The sequence below is a fragment of the Sarcophilus harrisii genome, chromosome 5, assembly GCF_902635505.1.
Source record: "Sarcophilus harrisii chromosome 5, mSarHar1.11, whole genome shotgun sequence".
In the NCBI taxonomy this organism is placed as follows: domain Eukaryota; kingdom Metazoa; phylum Chordata; class Mammalia; order Dasyuromorphia; family Dasyuridae; genus Sarcophilus; species Sarcophilus harrisii.
This window is the reverse complement of record NC_045430.1, coordinates 97,018,266-97,039,952: the sequence shown is the minus strand read 5'-3', so window position 1 is coordinate 97,039,952 and position 21,687 is coordinate 97,018,266. Positions and strand designations below refer to the sequence as shown.

General features: G+C 33.4%; 1 protein-coding gene across 1 annotated transcript in view; it reads right to left on the bottom strand.

The window, feature by feature from the left end:
• Positions 1 to 19,712, bottom strand: part of CCDC91 (coiled-coil domain containing 91) — a 303,146-nt gene extending 283,434 nt beyond the window's left edge. The window contains exons 1-2 of the mRNA XM_031938091.1: positions 19,678 to 19,712; positions 7,879 to 7,957 (exon numbers count right to left, since the gene is read on the bottom strand). Of these exons, the coding sequence (XP_031793951.1) occupies positions 7,879 to 7,957; positions 19,678 to 19,707 (109 nt within the window). The 5' untranslated portion in view covers positions 19,708 to 19,712. The remainder of the gene's footprint in view (positions 1 to 7,878; positions 7,958 to 19,677) is intronic.
• Between the last annotated feature and the right edge of the window lie 1,975 nt (positions 19,713 to 21,687).

The following is a 21,687-nucleotide window of genomic DNA, read 5'->3' as shown; positions in this document are numbered from 1 at the left end:
GCCTCAGCAAGTAGTGCACATTAGTAAAATGCTGGAGAGGAGGGAAAGGGGAAAAGGAAAGAGAAAAGTTAATTCAATAGTTTTTTTTAAACTTTAATTTTATTGATCAGGATTGACAGGTTTTTATTTTAGTTTTTATTTTCTTTAGTTTATTTTCTTTATTTTTAGAATGACAGGAAATACAGAATTAGTAGTTTTAACTGTAAATGTGAATGTGTTAGACTCTCCCATAAAACGTAAGTGGATAGCAGACTAGCTTAAAAGCCAGAATCCTACAATATGTTGTTTACAAGAAACATATTTAAAGCAGAGTAATACACAGAGAGTAAAGGTAAAACACTGGAGCAGAATCAATGCTGAAGATGAAGTTAAAAAAAAAAGAAGGGCAGCCATTCTTTTCTCAGATCAGGCAAAAGCAAAAATTGATCTAATTACAAGAAAGAAGGAAATTATATCTTGCTAAAGGGTACCATAGATAATGAAGCAATATCATTATTAAACATATATGCACCAAGTGGTATAGCATCTAAGTTTCTAAAGAAATTAAGAGAGTTACAAAAAGAAATAGACAGCAAAACTATAATAGTGGGAGATCTCAATCTTGCTCTCTCAAAATTAGATAAATCAAACCATAAAATAAATAAGAAATGTTGGAATCCTTAGAAAGTGTTAAGTCAGTAGAATTGATAGAGACAATAATTATCTAATTTAGCATGGTTCAGTATGATTGATCTGATCTTACAAGGAGATGTTATGGGCCAGAATTTGAAACAAGGTACTAAGTGGAACTGATAGAAACAATGCATGTGCTCACACCTTTAGAGAGCACATATAAACAAGAAGCTCCCAGGGCCAAGAGGCACTCTGGGACAGACACAGAGGCACTTTGGGACAGACACAGAGCACTCTGGGAGATTGAGAGCCAGAAGCTCTCTCTCGAAGGCAAGATAGATTCATTCCAACTTTTACCTTGGTGCTGGCTGGAGACATCTGGAAGAAAAAAAGCTGAAGCTGGCAGAGGCAAAAGATTAGTGGCAAGAGCTCTTGGAACCAAGGAGAGATAGGCCTCTAAGAAAGCTAACTGGGCCACAGGAAGAAGATTCAGAAACCAGAGATAATAAAGGATTTGAACTTTTAATACCTGGCTGTATTTGGAGTGATTATTACTCTGAACTGAAACTAAGCCTGCCTCCAGAAAACCTCCCCAAGAAACCTGCTCCCAGAGAGAACCATTATATTTTAAAGAAGAGAACACCACAAAGAAAGAAGTTAAAGAGGTAAATAGAATACTAGAAAACCTAGATATAATAGATTTTTGGAGAAAACTGGAGACAAAAACTAGTACACTTTCTTCTCAAGAGTTCATGAAACCTATACAAAAATTGAACACAAATTGGGACATAAAGACCTCAAAATCAAATGCAGAAAGGCAGAAATAGTAAATACATTTTTTTCAGATCATGATGCAATAAAAATTTACAATAATGAGACAAAATACCAAAATTTGTGGAATGCATCCAAAACAGTAGAAATAAGGTGAAATTTTATATTTCTAGAGCTTACTTGCATAAAATAGAGAAAGAGAAGATCAGTAAATTGGGCTTAAAACTAAAAAAGCTCGAAAAAGAATGAATTAAAAACCCCCAACCAAATACCAAACTTGAAATTCTAAAAATAAATGGAGAGATCAATAAAATTAAAGTTAAAAAAAACTATTGAATTAATAAATAAAACTAAGAGTTGGTTTTATGAAAAAAAACAATAAATATATAAACCTTTACTTAATTTGATTAAAAAAAGGAAACAGGAAAATCAAATTGTTAGTCTCAAAAATTTAAAGGGAGAGCTATCCAACAATGAAGAGGAAACTATAGCAATTATCAGGAGTTACTTTGCCCAACTTTATGCCAATAAATTTGACAAGCTAAATGAAATGGAGGAATATCTACAAAAATATAGATGGCCCAGATTAACAGAAGAGGGACTAAATTACTTAAACAGTCCCATTTTAGAAAAAGAAATAGAACAAGCTATTAATCAACTCCTGAAGAAAAAATCCCCAGAACCAGATAGATTTACATGTGAATTCTACCAAACATTTAAAGAACAATTAACTTGTTCTTTAACTATTTAACTATTATTAACTATTCAAGAAACTATTTGAAGAAATAGGGAATGAAGGACTCTTACCAAACTCCTTTTATGACACAAATAGGGTACTGATACCTAAACTAGGTAGCATAAAAACACTAGAGAGTAAAGGAATAAATGGACTTTTCCTTAAAATAGTCACTAGAATCTATTTAAAACTATAAGCAATGCCAAATGGTTTTGGTGACTGCTGCTTTTTAACTTGATATAATCAAAATTTTCTATTTTGTGATCAATAATGATCGCTAGTTCTTCTTTGATCACAAATTCCTTCCTCCTCCACGAGTCTGAGAGGTAAACTATCCTACATTATTCTAATTTATTTATAATCTCATTCTTTATGCCTAAGTCATGAACCCATTTTGATCTTATCTTGGTGCAAGGTGTTAAATGTGGGGCCATGCCTAGTTTTTTGTCAAATAGTGAATTCTTATTCTAAAAGTTGAAGTCTTTGGGTTTGTCAAACACTAGATTGCTATAGTTATTGACTATCTTGTCTGTAAACCTAACCTATTCCACTGATCAACTAGTCTATTTTTTAGCCAATACCAAATGGTTTTGGTGACCACTGCATTATAATATAATTTTAGATCAGGTATAGCTAGGCCACCTTCATTTGATTTTTTTTTTCATTAGTTCCTTTGAAATTCTTGACCTTTTCTTCTTCCAGATAAATTTTGTTGTTATTTTTTTTCCAGGCCATTAAACTAGTTTCTGGGAAGTCTGACTGGCATAGCACTAAATAAATACATTAGTTTAGGGAGTATTGTCATCTTTATTATATTTGCTCGACCTACCCAAGACCACTTGATATTTTTCCAATTGTTTAGATATGACTTTATTTGTGTGGAAAGTGCTTTGTAGCTTTGTTCACATAATTCCTGACTTTATCTTAGCAGATAAGATTCCCAAATATTTTATACTATTGACAGTTATTTTAAATGGAATTTCTCTTTGAATCTCTTGTTGTCCAATTCTATTAGTGATGTATAAAAATGCTGATGATTTATGTGGATTTATTTTGTATGTTGCAACTTTGCTAAAGTTGTGGATTGTTTCTAATTGCTTTTTGTTAGAATCTCTGGCATTCTCTAAGTATACTATCATATCATCTGCAAAGAGTGATAAATTGGTTTCCTCATTGCTTACTCTTAATTCCTTTAATCTCTTTTTTCATATCTTATTGCCAAAGCTATCATTTCTAATACAATATCGTTATAATAATACAATTACTATTGTAATGGTGATACTGGGCAGCCATGTTTCACTCCTGATTTTATTAGGAATGGTTCCAATTTATCACCAATATATATGATGCTTATTGACGGTTTTAAATAGATGTTACTGACTATTTTAAGGAAAAGTCCAGTTATTCCTATAATGTCTTGTGTTTTTAATAGGAATGGGTGTTGGATTTTATCAAATGCTTTTTCTGCGTCTATTGAGATAATCATATGATTTTTGTTAATTTGGTTATTGATATAGTAAATTATGCTAATAGTTTTCCTAATATTAAACCAGTCCTGCATTCCTGGTCTAAATCCTACTTGGTCATGGTATATTATCCTGGAGATGGTTTTCTGTAATATTTTTGCTAGTATTTTATTTAAGATTTTTGCATCAATGTTCATTAGGGAGAGTGGTCTATAATTTTCTTTCTCTGTTTTCATCCTACCCATTTAGGTATCAGTATCATGTCTGTGTCATAAAAGGAATTTGGTAGGACTCCTTCAATCCCTATTTTTTCAAATAGTTCATATAGCATTCGAGTAAATTGGTCTTTAAATGTTTGGTAGAATTCACATTAAATCCATCTGGTCCTGGGGATTTTTTCTTAGGGAGTTGATTAATAGCTTGTTTTATTTCCTTTTCTAAAATGGAACTGTTTAACCAATTTACTTCTTCCTCTCTTAATCTGGACAAGCTATATTTTTGAAGGTATTCATTCATTTCATTTAAGTTATCAAATTTATTGGCATAAACTTGGGCAAAATAACTCCTAATTATTGCTCTAATTTCCTCTTCATTAGTAGAAAGTTCTCCCTTTTCATTTTTAACACTAACAATTTGATATTTCTCTTTCCTTTTTTTAATCAAATTTACCAAGGGTTTATCTATTTTGTTGTTTTTTTCATAGAACCAACTCTGAATTTTCTTTATTCAATATATTTTTTACTTTCAAATTTCTTAATCTCTTCATTTATTTTTAAATTTTCAAGTTCAGTGTTTGACTGGAGGTTTTTAATTTACTTTTTTCTAGCTTTGTTTAGTGGCAAGCCTAATCATTGATTTTTTTCTTTCTCTATGCAAGTTGGCTATAGAGACATAAAAATTCCCCTTATTACTGCATGTAGTGTTCTTCTTCTTTAAAATATAATATATGATGGTTTTCTGTGAGAGCAGGTTTCAAGGGGAGGTTTTCTGGAGACAGCCTTGGTTTCAGTTCAGATCAATAATCACTTCAAATGCAGCCAGGTGTTAAAGTAGTTCTTTATTGTTTCTTCCAAAATAGCCCACTTAGCTTTCTTTGGTTCCAAGAGCTCTTGTTGCTAGCTTCTGCCTCTCTCTGAATCTTGGTTCTGCCCAACTGCAGATTAGCTTCTCAATCTCCCAAACTGAACTCTCACTCTGTCAATCTTCCCAAGTGACTTCTGGCTCTAGCTCAACTCTGACTCATGGCTTCTTCTGAAATGACTCTCCTCCACTCTGAATCTTTTCAACTGACTCTGCTGACTGAGCTCAGCTGTTTTTATGCTCTCTCAAAGGTTGACTCCTCCTCTGGGAGTGGGATTATGGGAGGTGTGAATTCACAAAGTTACAAAGTTAACTTTGTGAATCTCCCATACTTGTGAACTCCAACGTGTGAGCTAATGTATGAATTCTTAAAGGTTTGAGCTCTAATATATGAATTCTTAAAGGTGCAAACCTAAGTACACAAGCATTGCTTCCATCAATTCCATTGAGTTATCACCTTGTTTCAAGTTCTGGCTCATAACAATTGCATATTCCACAAATTTTGGTATGTTGTCTCAATACTGTCATTCTCTTGGATGAAATTATTGTGTCTATGATTTGTTATTTCATCCAATCATTCTTTAGGATGACATTATTTAGTTTCCAATTACTTTTTGGTCTGTTTTCCCCTGGCTTTTTATTGAATGTAATTTTTATTGCATCATGATCTGAAAAGAATACATTTGCTCTTTTTGCCTTTCTGCATTTGAATATGAGGTCTTCACATCCCAATATATGGTCAATTTTTGTATAGGTTCCATGAACTGCTGAAAAGAAAGTGTACTCCTTTCTGTCTCCATTTAGTTTTCTCCAAAGATCTATCATATCTAATTTTTCTAGTGTTCTATTTAATTCTTTAACTTCTTTCTTATTTATTTTGTGGTTTGATTTATCTATTTCTGAGAGTGCAAGGTTGAGATCTCCCACTAATATAGTTTTGCTGTCTATTTCTTCTTGCAGCTCTCTTCACTTCTCCTTTAAGAATTTAGATGCTACACCACTTGGTGCATATATGTTTAATACTGATATTGCTTCATTATCTATGCTACCTTTTAGCAGATATAGTGTCCTTCCTTTTTGCTTTTGTTTGACCTAAGATCAGGATGGCTACCCCAACTTTTTTGACTTCACCTAAAGCATAGTAGATTCTGCTCCAGCCTTTTACTTTTACTCTTTATATATCGCCCTGCTTCAAGTGTGTTTCCTGTAAACAACATATTGCAGGATTCTGACTTTTAATCCCCGCCCGCGAGCAAAAACAGACTATTTATGACAAAATTTGAGATTATCTTCTGTTGGTAATGTGTTGTACTCCCAATATTTGTGGGTTTTGACAGTCAAGCACTAATTCTGAGGCCATTTCATTAAAAAAGTAGTCTGAGGGTAAGGGAAAGCTTAGATAGACGAGTGTCCTCTCCACCATCTTGGCTCCGCCCCTGTGGAAAGTATTTTGTAGTTATTTTGTACTATCGGTAGTCATTTTAATGGAATTTCTCTTTGTATCTCTTGCTGTTGGATCTTCTTAGTGACGTATAAAAATGCTGATGAATTATATGGATTTATTTTGTATCCTGCAACTTTGCTTATCACTACCTACCTGTCAGACTGGCTAAAATGACAAGAAAAGATAATGATGAATATTGGAGGGGATGTGGGAAAACTGGAACACTGATACATTGTTGGTGGAACTGTGAATGGATTCAACCATTCTGGAGAGCAGTTTGGAACTATGCTCAAAAAGTTAAAAAGCTTTTGTACAAACAATACTAATACAGACAAGATTAGAAGGGAAGCAATAAACTGGGAAAACATGTTTACAGTTAAAGTTTTTGTCTCATTTCCAAAATATTTAGAGAATTGACTCTAATTTATAAGAAATCAAGCCATTCTCCAATTGATAAATGGTCAAAGGATATGAACAGACAATTTTCAGATGACGAAATTGAAACTATTTCTACCCATATAAAAAGGTGTTCCAAATCTTATTGATCAGAGAAATGCAAACTGAGACAACTCTGAGATACCACTACACACCTCTCAGATTGGCTAAGATGACAGGAAAAGATAGTGACGATTGTTGACAGGGATGTGGGGAAACTGGGACACTGATCCATTGTTGGTGGAACAGATCCAACCCTTCTGGAGAGCAATTTGGAACTATGGTCAAAAAGTTGTCAAACTGTGCATTCCTTTTGATCCAGCAGCTTTATTACTGTGCTTATATTCCAAAGAGATATTAAAGAAGGGAAAGGGACCCGTGTGTGCAAAAATATTTGTGGCAGCCCTTTCTGTAATGGCTAGAAACTGGAAACTGAATGGATGCCCAACAACTGGAAAATGGCTGGGTAAATTGTGGTATATGAATGTTATGGAATATTGTTCTGTAAGAAATGACCAGCAGGATGAATACAAAGAGGCTTGGAGAGATTTACATGAACTGATACTAAGTGAAATGAGCAGAACCAGATCATTACACACTTCAACAACAATACTAGATGAGGATCAATTCTGATGGATGTGGCTCTCTTCAGCAATGAGAGGATCCAAATCAGTTCCAATTGATCAGTGATGAACAGAACCAGCTACACCCTGCGAAAGAACACTGGGAAATGAGTGTGGACCACAACATAGCATTTCCATTCTTCCTGTTATTGTTTGCTTGCGTTTTTGTTTTTCTTCCCAAGTTATTTTTACCTTCTTTCTAAATCCAATTTTTCTTGTGTAGCAAGACAACTGTATAAATATGTATGTATATATATATATATATATATATATATATATGCAAGAGTCAATGTTGAAAAATTACCCATGTATATGTTTTGTTAATAAAAAGCTATAATAAAAAAATAAATTTTAAAAAAGAGAGAAAAAGGTTGCAAAAAAAACTCAAGATTTATTTAATGTTCATTTTGTAATTTTTAGAATCAAATCTTTAAGCAATACAACGTATTTGTTACACAAGAAATGAGTTAATGTATAGATTAAACATCCTGTTTTTCAATCTGGGGATGAACAAGTATCTCAATGAGATACAGAAAAAACAAAAAATAATAATGTTTTATATATACATGCATATATATATATATGTACATATACATATATATATACACACATACACATACACATACACACACACACACATACACACACAGCAATGTGTGTGTATATACTGAAACATGAAATGGAAGACAGTGCCAATTATTAAGCCAGTACCTGTTGGAAATGCTGCCCAAGGAATAGCAGGAGAGGTAGTGTGGGTTTCACCACTTCCACACTCAAAAGTCTCTGCTGCCTAGAACAGAAAACTAAATTATTATAAAAAATTTTAAAAAGAGAGAAATAATAAATCTCATTGAAGTATGCGAATTTTGACCCTTATTCATTACCACTCTATCAAATTCTTAAATATATTTTAAAACTCTACTGATAGATTCAATTTTCAACTTCTTAACTTTATCTTTAGCTCTCCTTGCCAGTGAATTTGCATCTTTAAAAACTCCAATTTGGCTTTTCATCTAAATGGAGTTGACATGTGAACCAAAATGTCCCATGTAGCTCTAACTACAAATCATTCAGGGAAATTTTTTTAAACATCTATAAAATATAAAAAATCTCTAGAAGAAATTTTTTAATTTGATCAATCTAAATGAGGATCAATTTGAGAAGATGGGTTGGGGGTAGCTAGATGGCACAATGGATAAAGCACCAGCCCTGATATCAGGAGGACCCAAGTTCAAATCTAGCCTCAGTCACTATGTGACCCTGGGCAAGTTACTTAACCCCTCAGCCAAGAGAGAGAGAGAGAGAGAGAGAGAGACTGACTAACCTCAAGGAGCTCACAATGTAATGAGATAAGAAATATGCAAACAAATATTTAACAAACAAGCTATATACAAGATAAATAGGAATAATTAACAGACTGAAGGTACTAAAATTAACAGGACTTGGAAAGGCTTCCTGTAGAAGATAGGATTTTGTTGGGCTTTAAGGAGTCAGTAAAGTCAACTGGCAGACTTGAAAAAGGACAGAATTCAGAAATGGGCGACAGCCAGAGAAAATGCCCGGAGCTAAGACATGGAGTGTCTTATTTGCGGAATAAAAAGGAGACCAATGTCACTGAACTGAAAAATATATGGTGGGAAGTAAAGCATAACCAGACTGAACCAGAAGGAGGAGACTAGATCATGAAGAGTGTAGTGTTCTCTTCTTTTTTATAATATAATCATTCTCTGACAGCAGGTCTGTTGGGGAGGTTTTCTGGAGACAGCCTTAGCTTCAGTTCAACATAATAATCACCTCAAATACAGCCAGCTGATAAAATCCAAATGTTTATTTCTTATCTCTTTCCAAGCCCCGTTAGCTCTTAGAGGCCTCTCTCTCCTTGGTTCTAAGATAGCTCTTGCAACTTTGTCCTTTGCTTCTGCCTCTGCTTTCTTCAGCTTCCAGCCAGCTCAAAGGTGGAAGATGAAATGAATCTGACTCCACCTCCGAGAGTGGGCTTGTGGGCTTCTTCCCAGAGTGCTCTTCTCCGACTCCTGGCAATGTTCTGAACTAACTGATTGAGCCTCTGTCAGCTTCTTTTATATGATCTCTTAAAGGCTGACTCCTCCTCTGAGGGAAGGATTAAGGGAGGTGTGAATTCACAAAGTTACAAAGTTAACTTTGTGAATCTTCCATACTTATGAACTCCAATGAGTACTTAAATACATTAGAGAGTTAGAGAATTTGCTAAGTACCATGCTAAATTAGGCAACTGACATCACTTTGTAAGGATTTGCATGTGAACCAATAAGCATTGTATATATTCCACTGAGTTAACACTAGGATTCTAACATCTCCCTTGAGTTATCACTTTGTTTCAAGTTCTGGCTAATAACAGAAGAGTTTTGAATACCAAACAGAATTTTATATTTGATTTTGGATGTAAGAGTCACTGGAGTTTAATGAGCATAATTAAGATAGGCTGCAATGCCAAAATCAATAGGCCTTGACATCAGATTGGTTTGGGGGTTGGAATGGGGAGAGTGATGAAAGACAGTAAGGAACTGAAGATGATACCTAGTTTTTGAGTCTGGGAAAATGGGGGTGCCCTCAATAGCCATGAGACAATTGGAGATTAGGGTTATGGGAACCATCCATTTAAGATGTATAAAAGTTGGATATGTGAGATTGGAAATCAAAATTAGGGCAGGATAGGTGGATGGGAGAATTGTTGGTACAGCGATATAATTAAATTCATGTCAGCTCATGAAATATCCAAGTGAAATATTACACTGAAAAAAATAAAAGAGGAACCACAACAGAGCCCTGTGAGATGAGTACAATGAAAAGAATATAAGCTGGATTAGGATGCAGAGGACCAATCAGATAAGCAGGAAAACTAGGAGAGAGCAGTGCCCCTAAAAACCTAAAGAAAAGAAAGTGATCTTCCTAAAGCACAGATTTAACCATGCTCCTTTCCACTCCCATCCCCATTCAATAAATTCTAATAGTTTCTTATTATCTCCAAGATCAAATATAAAAGTCTCTTTTTGACTTCTTAACACACATCATAACTTGACTCCTTACCATCTGACCAATATTCTTTGATCTTATTCTTCTCCACATGCTTCAGTGACACTGACCTCTGCTGTTGTTCATGTGAAATACTCCATCTCCAGACTCAAGGGTATATTAACTAAAATCTTTAACATTAAGAGGTAGTGGCGCTTCAAGAGGTGTGCATAGCTCCCGAAAGCCTATTCTTTTCCATGAATTATAATCTTCTGACCAAAAGTCAATTTACCCCGTGTAAGAGGTGAGTGTCTAACAATGCCTTGATTGCATCCCACCCAGGTGTAACTTCTATAATTGCTGATTCCTTTTTGGTGTCTGCCTCACTATTCTTACTGTTGGAAGCTATAAACATATTTGGGCCTGATGAAATTATTTCAGAAATACAATGTATTTTTGCAGCTTTTTCATTTCTTTCCATTATATTTTTAATAGCTGATTTTCTGCTCTTATCAATTCCTATGTCATATGTGTATTCACAGTTGAATAAGCACCCGTTCTGGAGTTAAGCCCCTACTAGCAAATTCCTTAGCAAAGGTAAATTCCATGATTGCTAGCTTCCATATAATCCATTTATAATGGTTATATACCCAGGTTTTAATAATAAGTTTTGGATCAACACCAGGAGTATTACAGACAGCCCTGTAAAATTCTTCTTTTCCAAGCTTTCCTTCATCAGTGGGTATGAGCCACCCACCATCAATCATTCTATTTCCAGCCAACAAATACTCCTTATTAAAGTAATCTTGACTGTAAAAATTGGAAAGACTCTGCATTTTTGCTGTTAATTCTTGAGCACTATTTGGAAAACCAAACATATATAACTTTGTTGGAAAAAGCAGAAGGCAATGCCTTCTGCTGCTACTTTAAAAGGCATTCTAGGAATGATAGATGTTTTTTGTAAGATACAAACTGCCTGTGGATGAATCTGTTGTCTGTTTCTTTTTAATTCTCATATCTTGCATCTCTCTGATATTTTGAAGATTTTTAATCATCTCTAGGATTGTCTACATGTTCTTCAAAAGCATCAGTTGTTGCTTGACTGGAGTTATCTTTGCCAGTGAGATAATTTTCATTGTTTTCATTGTCTCTAGTATAATATCTATCTATATTTTTTGCATCTTGTTTTCTTGTGTGTACTCCTTTATCTTCAACTTATTCTCTTATTGATATACGGTTCATCTATGAAAAAGTTTCACTTATTTTTGAAAAGTGGAACAAAAACTTTTCCAATTCTAATTTGTAAATACTGTATAGTTTACACTTATACATATATATATGAATTATAAAAATTTCAAATATAGTAATATGTAGAATGGGGGGAAATTGTCTTTATTTTCAAGATTCTGTAAGTATTCATAAAGACATGCATGTATGCTTTAAATTAAAATGGTTGTATTTCTTCACACACAAAAAAGTGCTTTCCTACTGACCATTCCCTCCCCCAATATGACCTATCTTATCACCCTCCCTCCTTTCCATATTCTATACCCCTCCTATTCTTCTGCTGGCTAAGATAGAATTCTGTACCCCTATTGAGTATATATGTTATTTCCTACTTGAACCAATTTTGATTAGGGTAAGGTTCACTCATAAACCTTCTCTCCTCCTCTTCCTCTCCGCCATAAAGCTTTTTCTTGCCTCTTTTTTTATGGCAGATAACTTGCACCATTTCCAATACATATTTCTCTCACCCCTTAATTTCATCATTTTTTTAAAGATAATATCCCTTCATATTCAATTTACACTCATGCCCTCTATCTATATATACTCCTTACTCCTTTCTAACTGCCATAATAATGAGAACTTTGTAATAAGTCACAAGTATCATCGTCGATGTAGGAATGTAAACAGATAAACCTTACTAGTCCCTTATGATATCAATTTTCTGAATAACTCCTTATGTTTCTCTAGGTTCCTATATTTGAAAATCAAGTTTTCTATTAGCTCTGGTCTTTTAATCATAAATGTTTGAAAGCCCTGTCTCACTGAATGACTACCTTTTCCTCTGAAAGATTATATTCAGCTATATTGGATAGGTAATTCTTGGTTGCAATCATTGCTCCCTTGTTCTCTGGAACATCCTATTCCAAGCCCTCAGGTCCTTTAATGTAGAAGCTGCTAAATTTTGTGTTATCCCGACTGTGGCTCCACTATACTTGAACTGTTTCTTTCTGGATACTTGCAATATTTTATCCTTGACTTGGGAGTTCCAAAATTTGTCTACGATATTCCTGGGAGTTTTTATTTTGGCATCTCTTTCAGGATGTGATTGGTGTGTTCTTTTTGATTTCTATTTTACCTTCTGGTCCTAGAATATCAGGAAAGTTTTCCTTAAAAATTTCTTGAAAGATGATGTCCAGGCTCTTTTTTTATCATAATTTTTCAGGTAGATCAATAATTTTAAAATTATCTTTCCTGGATCTATATTCCAGGTCAGTTGTTTTTCCAATGAGATATTTCACATTTTTTTCATTTTTTTGATTTTACTTTATTGTATCTTGATTTCTCATAAAGTCATTAGCTTCTATTTGCTCAATTCTATTTTTTAAGGAATTATTTTCCTCAATGAGCTTTTGCAATTGGCCAATTTTGCTTTTTAAGGCATTCTTCTAATTAGCTTTTTGTATTTCCCTTTGCACCTCTCTCAATTCTTTCTCTTTTTTTCTCTCCCTCTTATCTGAATTTCAAAGTCCCTTCTGAACTCTTTTAAGAGTCCAATTCTTATTTTTTATTGTAGTCTTTGGTTGTAGTAGCTTCAATTTTGTTATCATCTTCTGAGTGTGTGTTTTGATCCTGCTTGTCACCATAATTAACTTTCAGTTAAAAAATTAACTTTTCAGTGAAATTAACTTTTCAGTTTAAAAAATTATTTTTTTCTTGTTTTCTGGTCATTTTGCTACCCTATTGCTCTGCTTTTAACTCTTTGTTAAAGTAAGGCTTGGTTTCCAAGATGGAGGGTGTATTGTCCCAAGTTTCAGGAGTTTTCTGCAGCTGTTTTCACAGATCGTTTTAGGAGGAATTTGACCAAGCACTCTTTTCTGCCCTGGAGCTATTAGATGTATCCCCACACTGGTAGCTGTAAGATCCAGTGTGCTAACCAGGATCCCTGAGCTGCACTGGGACTGCACATCAGACTCCCACTCTGTTATCATAGACCTTCTTTACTGAACTTTTGAGTCCTCTCTGGTGTCCCTGGGCTGAGAGGTCCAGAAGCCTCCAGCACTGCTGCTGATTCAGAGTTCCTACCTCACTGCAGATGCTGAGATCTGGGCTGGGGCTGAGGGTGGGGCCAGTGAAGGCCTGCATTAGGATTGCATGCTTGGGACCCACTCTGGGTCCACAGACCTTTTCTGTTGACCTCCCAGATCCTCTTTCTTGTCTCTGGGCTGAGAGGTCCAGAAGCCAAGAGCACTGCTGCTGATTTAGAGGTCAGTCAAGCTGGCGCTGGGGCTGGGTCCAGGCTGCACTGGCATGTCCTGCCCAGGGACTCCCACCCTAGTATTAGAAACCTTTTCTGTTGAGCTTTTAAGTTGCCTTCAGCTAAAAAAGGTTCTGTTCTGTCTTTTTTGGGTGGTTTGATGCTCTAAAATTTATTTAAAGTCATTAGTTAAAGGAATTTGGAGCACTTTGGGGGAGAAGTTGGGCGAGTTCCTGCCATCTGCCAGTTTCAAGTATTTTTATTTTTTTAAAAGTCACTATGAATGCAGATGATATTTAATAAAATACTGACTAGCCACCTGGCTAATAAGTCTGACTGAATAATTTCTTCATACCTCCTAAAAGAGATACTAATGTGAAACTTCTTTTTATTAAATGAGTGGACAATTCTCAATGCTCTTCTGGGCACTACAACAGGCTATATTCAAACAGAATAATTTACCCTCTGGCTATCTTTTTTAAATAATTTTTTTTTGTTTCATAAATTTACATTTGAGCCATAATGAGAAAGAAAAATCATAACAAAAGGGAAAAACCAGAGAAGAAAAAAAAAGGAAAGATAAAAACAATATGTTTTTAATGGCATTCAATCTCTATAGTTTTCTCTCTGGATATGAATGCTATTTTCCAAAGTTTGTTGAAATTGCCTAGAATTACTGAGTTTCTGGAAAGAGCTAGGGTTATCATAGCTGATCATCATACAATGTTGCTGTTTTTGTATACAATGTTTTACTGGTCCTGCTCTCTTCACTCAGCATCAGTTCATGTGAGTCTTTCCTGGCTTTTCTGAAATCAGCCTGCTCATCATTTCTTACAAGAAAATAATATTCCATTACTTTCATATACTATAACTTATTCAGCGATTCTCCAAGATAATCATTCACTCATTTTCAAATTTTTTGCCACCACACATATAAACTGATGTAAACATTTCTGTACATGTGGGTCTTTTCCTTTTTGTATGATCTCTTTGGAATATAGACCCAGTAGAGACATTGCTGGATCTAAGTATGTACTATTTTATAGTTTTGGGGGCAAAGTTCCAGATTACTCTCCAGGATGGCTGGATCAGTTCACAACTTCACCAAAACAATGCATTAATGCCCAGTTTTCCCACATCCATTCCAACATTCATCATCATCTTTTCCTATCATTTTAGCCAATCTAAGAGATATGAGGTAGTACCTCAGAGTTGTCTTAATTTGCATTTCTCTAATCAATACTGATTTAGAGCATATTTTTAATCTTATAAGAAATGGCTTTAATTTTGTCTGAAAACCGAATGTTCATATGCTTTGACCACTTATCAACTGAAGAATGGCTTGTATTCTTATAAATTTGAGTCACTTCTCTATACATTTGAGAAAAGAGGACATTATCATAAACACTGGCTGTAAAAAAAAATGTTTCTCAACTTTCTGCTTGCCTTTTTATCTTGGCTACATTGGTTTTGTTTGTGCAAAACTTATTTAATTTAATGTAGTCAAAATTATCCATTTTGTACTTCACAACGTTTTCTATTTTTGTTTGATCTCAAAAATTTTGTTTTGGTTACAAAAATATTAATGATAATTTCCTGCCAACCCAAATTTGGAACATTTTAGAATTATCTATTTTATGGTTACATAAGTAGTCACCAAATAACCAAAAAATAATACATCATTCACTTGTCTGGGAGGAAAAAAGTTATTACTCTCATCTTCCCATATAGGGATATAAATAGATTAAACTTTGAATAATGTGATTTTTTTTCTTTCTTTCCTATTTACCTTTTTATGCTTCTCTTGAGCCTGTATTGTAATTTCAAATTTACTGTTTACTTTTGGTTTTTTTCATTAGAAATGATTAAAAGTACTCAATTTCTCACTGAGTAGTTGATTCTTAATTGTAATTCAAGCTCCTTTGCCCTCCAGAATATGGTATTCTAGACCCTCCAATTTTTTTATACCAAATCCTGGGTAATCCTGACTGTCACTCTTCTGTACTTGAATTGTTTCTTTCTGGCAGCTTGCAATATCTTCTCCTTGATCTTATGGATCTGGAATTTTGCTAAAATATTTCTTGAAGTTTTTCTTGTGGGATCTCTTTCAGGAGATGGACAATGGATTCTTTCCATTACTATTTTGTCCTCAAGTTCTAATATATCAGGGCATTTTTCTTTGATGATTTTTTAAAGAAAACTGTCCAACCTCTTACTTTGGTTGTAGCTTTCACAAAGTTTGATAATTTTTAAATTGTCTCTCCTGGATCTATTTTCCAAGTCAGTTGTTTTTCCAATGAGTTATTTTATATCTATTTTTTTCATTCTTTTTAGTTTGATTCTTATTGTTTCACAGAGTCATTAGTCTCCATTGATCCAATTTTAGTTTTTAATGTATGATTTTCTCCAAAATTTTGTTTCTCCTTTTCCAAAAGTTGATTAATTTAACTTTTAAGGATGTTGTTTTCTTCAGGGAATTTTTTTATTTTTGCATTTGGTCAATTTGTGTTTTTTTAAGGAATTGTTTTCATTTTTCAAGCTGTTGATTCATTCTTAAATACCTCATTTCTTTTCCCAATTTTTCTTTTCTCTCTCTTATTTGACTTTTAAAATTCTTTACGCACTCCTCCAAAAAGGCACTTTGGGCTTGAGACTAATTCACAGACCTTTGAGGTTTCACATGTTGGCATTTTGTCCTTTTATGGGTTGGTGTTTTGGTCTTCCCTGTCACTATAGTAGTTTTTGTTTTTTGTTTCTTGCTCATTTTCTTTCTTTTTATTCCCTCCCCCCCAATATTTCATGACTTTTAAAAGTTTAATTCTATTCCTGGGGTACAGGGGATACTGTCTCAAGCTTCTTGTGAGGCTTTGAGCACAGGGGCCTCTATGTTTTGTGATTTACTCACAGTGCTGGGGATAGGCCAATCTTTTGTTACCTGGTTTCCCATGCTGGCAATTTGCCTTCTGCATTGGGATTGGACGCTGCCCCACTGATTTGCTCTACTACTGTTCTATGGACCCAGGATAGAGGGTCTCAGTAATTGATCCATGCTGTGATTAAGAGCCTCTTAATGGCTTTCCCAGACATCATCTGAGCTAGGCTACACACCCTTTTCACTCCAACAAGACTGACCTTTCTTTAAGTCTTTCCAACCTATCTTGACCTAGAAAATTGCTTTATTCTATTTCTTCATAAGCTCTGTCATTCTAAACCCCATTCAGAGACTTAGTTTCATATTGTTTTCCAGAGAAACTAGGAGAGCTTAAGTAGCTTCCTGGTTTTACTCTGCCACTGGCTCTACCACCTTATCACTATCTTAATGACAATGACTCAGTCTCATGATGCAGGCTGGAGACTATACATGAAATATGTATCATGAAATGTCATATCAATGATATGAAATATCATTTGCACTGTGATCCCAATATTGCTGTTTCTGTATACTACCATTTTGCATTAGGAGAATCAATGGAAACTGAAAAGATATGGCAAGATCTGAGTTCAGTTCTAAAGAGAGGAGAGAAAACCTAGGATTTCAAGTCTGTGGTTTCTTTCTATATTATGTCATTTCTTCAGAAAGCTGTTAGGTTATTTGTTTTGTTTTATGAAGGGGATGCTATGTATGATCTTTTATGTTAGGTTTCCTTTTTCTTCTCCAGTGCTGCCTATGCCAGGAATATCACAAGCACAAGGTTGGAGTTGTACAATAACAGCACTGAAATCTAGTAGAAGAAAGTTATCTAGAAGAAACTTGGTCTATCAGGGGAAGGTATAGACTTAAGGCCCTAGAGGTTCTATGAATGCTAGCTTGATTTTTCTTTAAATGAACATAAAACTGTTTTCATGCTTTAAATGGTTAATGGAACTACATTTAAAGCAATTATTGGTAACTTCTAGATAATCGAAGTATAAAATAATTCAGGTGACAAGGATTTAGCAGTTGCCTTTATCACACCAGCACTGGCAACATAAAGACAGGGAAGCTATCTATCTCAACGGACACAATGGTATATTATTGTTGTTAAATATCTTTCCCTTGAAACAAATGAATAAACTTCCTTTTGTTAACTTTAAGTATCTCCTTTCATTACAATTTCAAACATGAACTACTGGAGTTATACAATAAATATTAAAACCAAGTTGTAAAATACACTGAACTTAGAATCAGATTTTAATCAATTTAATCAATTAATTAATTTTAATTATTAAATCAAGGTTTTCAAAAAGGCATATTAAATCATAGCACTTGGAAAGTTAGCAATTTATTAAGAACAAAAAAAATTAGTACTTCCAAAAGTACAAATTTTAGTTTAAAGGTCAAAAATTAATTTCAAATGCTTATTTTTTAAATTTTATATATGATTCATAATGTACATAATATATTCTCATAGAAGCACAAATGTAATTTATAATTAAATAAATGTATGTACACTGGAGATATGTATTCAAACTTTTTTACTAACAGAATGCAAAAAACAAAGACATTTTCTTTAGAAAATGTAGAACATGAAATTAAAACTGTTACTCAGGGGAAAAAATAGCCACTCTTTGTTTGATTATTGATAAAATATAGTAAGTATGGTTTCAATAAAATAAGACTATTCTGGGATGCAACATTCAAATAAATAACAACTTCCAAACAATAAATCATATCAGATGATATTTTAAACATAATTTCTTTCCTCAAAATGGAAAGAAATGACAATTCTAAATGTTACATTTCACTTGAATAAACAAAAATCAATCACCCCAAAAAATACAACATTGAAGATTATATTTATTTTTTGGAATCAAACTAGCTTTATTATTTACAAGAAAATTTAGAATTTTCAGAAAAACAAAAAATTTTGATGAATAAGTCAAGTTTCCAGATGAATTAATAATATCTTAAAATGAAAAAGTATAGTAAAACTTCAAAACTTTTCACATTTACAACTTAATATTTACTATAGAACATTTTTTATCATGAGTGTATTTAAAACCTCACATCTTCCTTTAAAATTATTCAGAGAACTTCATGGATAATGATGTCATTTAATAAATCAATCCTAGAAATTATACTCCCTATTTTATAAATCTCTTTTTAAACCAAAATTCTTAAATTAATGAGCTTTCACAAAAATCACACATTGGTGGTGCCAGGACTAAGATTCAGGCATCTTGCCCTAAACAAGAAATTTTCTATAACACTACACTGGCATCATAAAAATAACTCAGTTATAAAACATTTCAATAAAATGAACATACACTGAAAAGAATTAAGGGAAGAAGAGTCTACTCAGCTAACACTTTCCATTTAGAGAACATCGAACCAAAACCTGAAAATAACCTGTAACAATACAAGCACACTAATTAGCTCCTTAAAACACAAAAAGGCCTTGTATATAATATTCCAAACCTCATTACATAGCTCATTACAAGTGTAACTATGAAAACACATTGCAAGATCTTTAACACCCATCTTTCATCTTAAAATTATTTCCTAATGGAGATGTAGTCCAATAAAATTATCTGCTGACAATTTTTCAACAAGCTATTTTATAACTGATCCACTGAGAGCATTTAATTATCTCTGCCTAAACTTTCCTATGTGAAACACAAAATGTTCAATGAAAATTAATTGGTTAGGAGCTGCAGAGAATTGTTTTGTTGTTGTTTTTTTAAGAATGGAGTTGTGGGCCAGTTAGGTGGTGCAGTAGATAGAGCACCAGCCCCAAAATCAGGAGGACCTGAGTTCAAATCTGACCTCAGACACTTATACTGCCTAGCTGTGTGACCCTGGGCAAGTCACTTCGCCCCAACTTGCCTCAACAAAAAAAAAAAAAAAAAAAAGGATTTTTAAAATTTTGATTTCATATTTCAAAACTAAACACAAATGATCAAAAAATGAACTAACTCAAAATGCTACATAATACATTTATCAAATAAATCTTCCTATACATAAAGTCACATTGGTTTATTTATGTGTGTGTATATGTGTGTATCAGATAAAAAAAAAAGATAAATAAAAGTATCAGATAAATAAAAATATTACATACCTCAAAACCACCAAAATCATCATCATCCATTTTTAAGTAGGACCTAGAAAACAAAAGAATACAGTAAAACAAAATATAATTTACTTACAAGAATATATACATATTTTGATTTAAAACTTAAACCTACTTTTTTGTGATAACTGTGGGCAATTTCTCCTTCCTCGAACTGATAAAAATTTTTAATTTTAAAAGAAAAAGATAATAATAGGCTTTAACTTCCTGGCAGAATTAGACTTTTCTGTACCTTCTTTGGCAGTCATATACTTTGAAGTTTTATGCTAAGAAGTCAAGAATGGAAAAAATATTATTTTACATTTTAATTTGCTTTTCCCAAATTGGCGCTGGAATTCAATTCAATAATGCTTCCTGCTTTTTGCATCTATTTCTTAGTTATCTGGCAACATCAGCATAAACTCCAGCTAAGAACAGGACTGTGGTAATTTTTTGGAAATATGTCCTCACCACAAAAGGTTCTTCCCTAAAATTTCATGGCCGGAGTTAATTTAGATTTTCAAAATTGATCAGCATTTTTGAGCTGAGGCCACAACAGTTGGAGGATTTTGATATGTGTATTTTTAGCCGAAACTGTTCTGTACTTTTGGAAAAATATGGAGTAAGTTATTAGGCTGATCAAGATAAATCAAGACATGACATACTACTCATGGGAAAATAAGGATAAGAGAAACACACCAAAAATGCTCCAAATTCTTCTCTTCATGGGTGTCCCTATTAATGCATTCCAATACATAGATAGGCAGATGGATCGCATATGTACTTACTTATCCTAAGTATATCATTAAATGGGTTTAAAAAAAAAAAAAGACAAGTAATCCAATATTAACACATATACTTAAGCTAAAAAAACTGGCAGAAAAAACTTTCTCTCAAGGAATTATTAAAGACTTGGAATATTGAGAGGGATACCTATTTACATGTGCTCAAGAAAACTGGGAAAATATACAAAGTGATAGATGACTGCTGTTGGCCCATGAATTTGGACTAATCTATAGCTGATACTCAGTATTCACAAGTGTTGGTTAATTTCAGCCAACTCATTTTTCCAGCTATTAAAAAATGGACAATATCTTAAAGAGTAATGAGCTAAGAATGTGCCTCAATCAGTTGTAAAATATCTAATACCTAACACCAGCTAGAATAAATTCAATGCAAGTTATTCTCCCCAACTTCCCCTGTTGAAGTCCAAAAAAATCAAAAATAGTAAAATCAGAAAAACTATGATTCCAGAGATTATTTCTATAAAATACTTCTTTAAGATACTCCTCTTTCTATGTTTAGGTTACATGGTTAAATTAACATTACTAACAAAAGTCAATGTATAAAAGTAAATAAAAAGCTGCCCTTGAAGTAAACAAGATATAGGTTCAAGTGCCACCTTTCACACACACTGATTTTTTGACCCTGGGCAAAGGAAGTGCTCTATGGAATTCTCTAAGTGAAATGGTGCCTATCTGTATCAACAGAGGAAATGGGGAATTTCTGAGGTGTCTTTGCACCAATGAAATCACAGTTCTATTCCCTATCTCTAATTGCAACTTAAAACTCACAAACTATTAAGGGGCAAAAATTGAAAAGTGGTGAAAAATATTTTCCCAGAGCATCTGAGACATATGATACCATCATTGTAACTATTATCCAAAATTTAACAATTTGATGAAAGAAAAAAAGCATGTCTCCAAAAAAGCCAAACAAAACATCCTCATACTGCATTTTTTTAAAAATATACAAACCAAACTTACAAAAACTTTTTATAGGGATTTCTTTAAAATGGAATTCATATTAATTTTGAGTTACAAACAAACAGAAATTTGTATGTGATTAAATTTTATGAATAAATTATGGCAGAAAATTGATACAAATAGTGACGTATAACCAAGTCAAAATAGAAAAATTCAATTTGTCTTTTTCACATGCATCCCATGAATCTCCAGAAACAATTGTAAAGTTCCTCTGAATGACGAATTCAAATTAACATAGTTTCAACAAAATGGA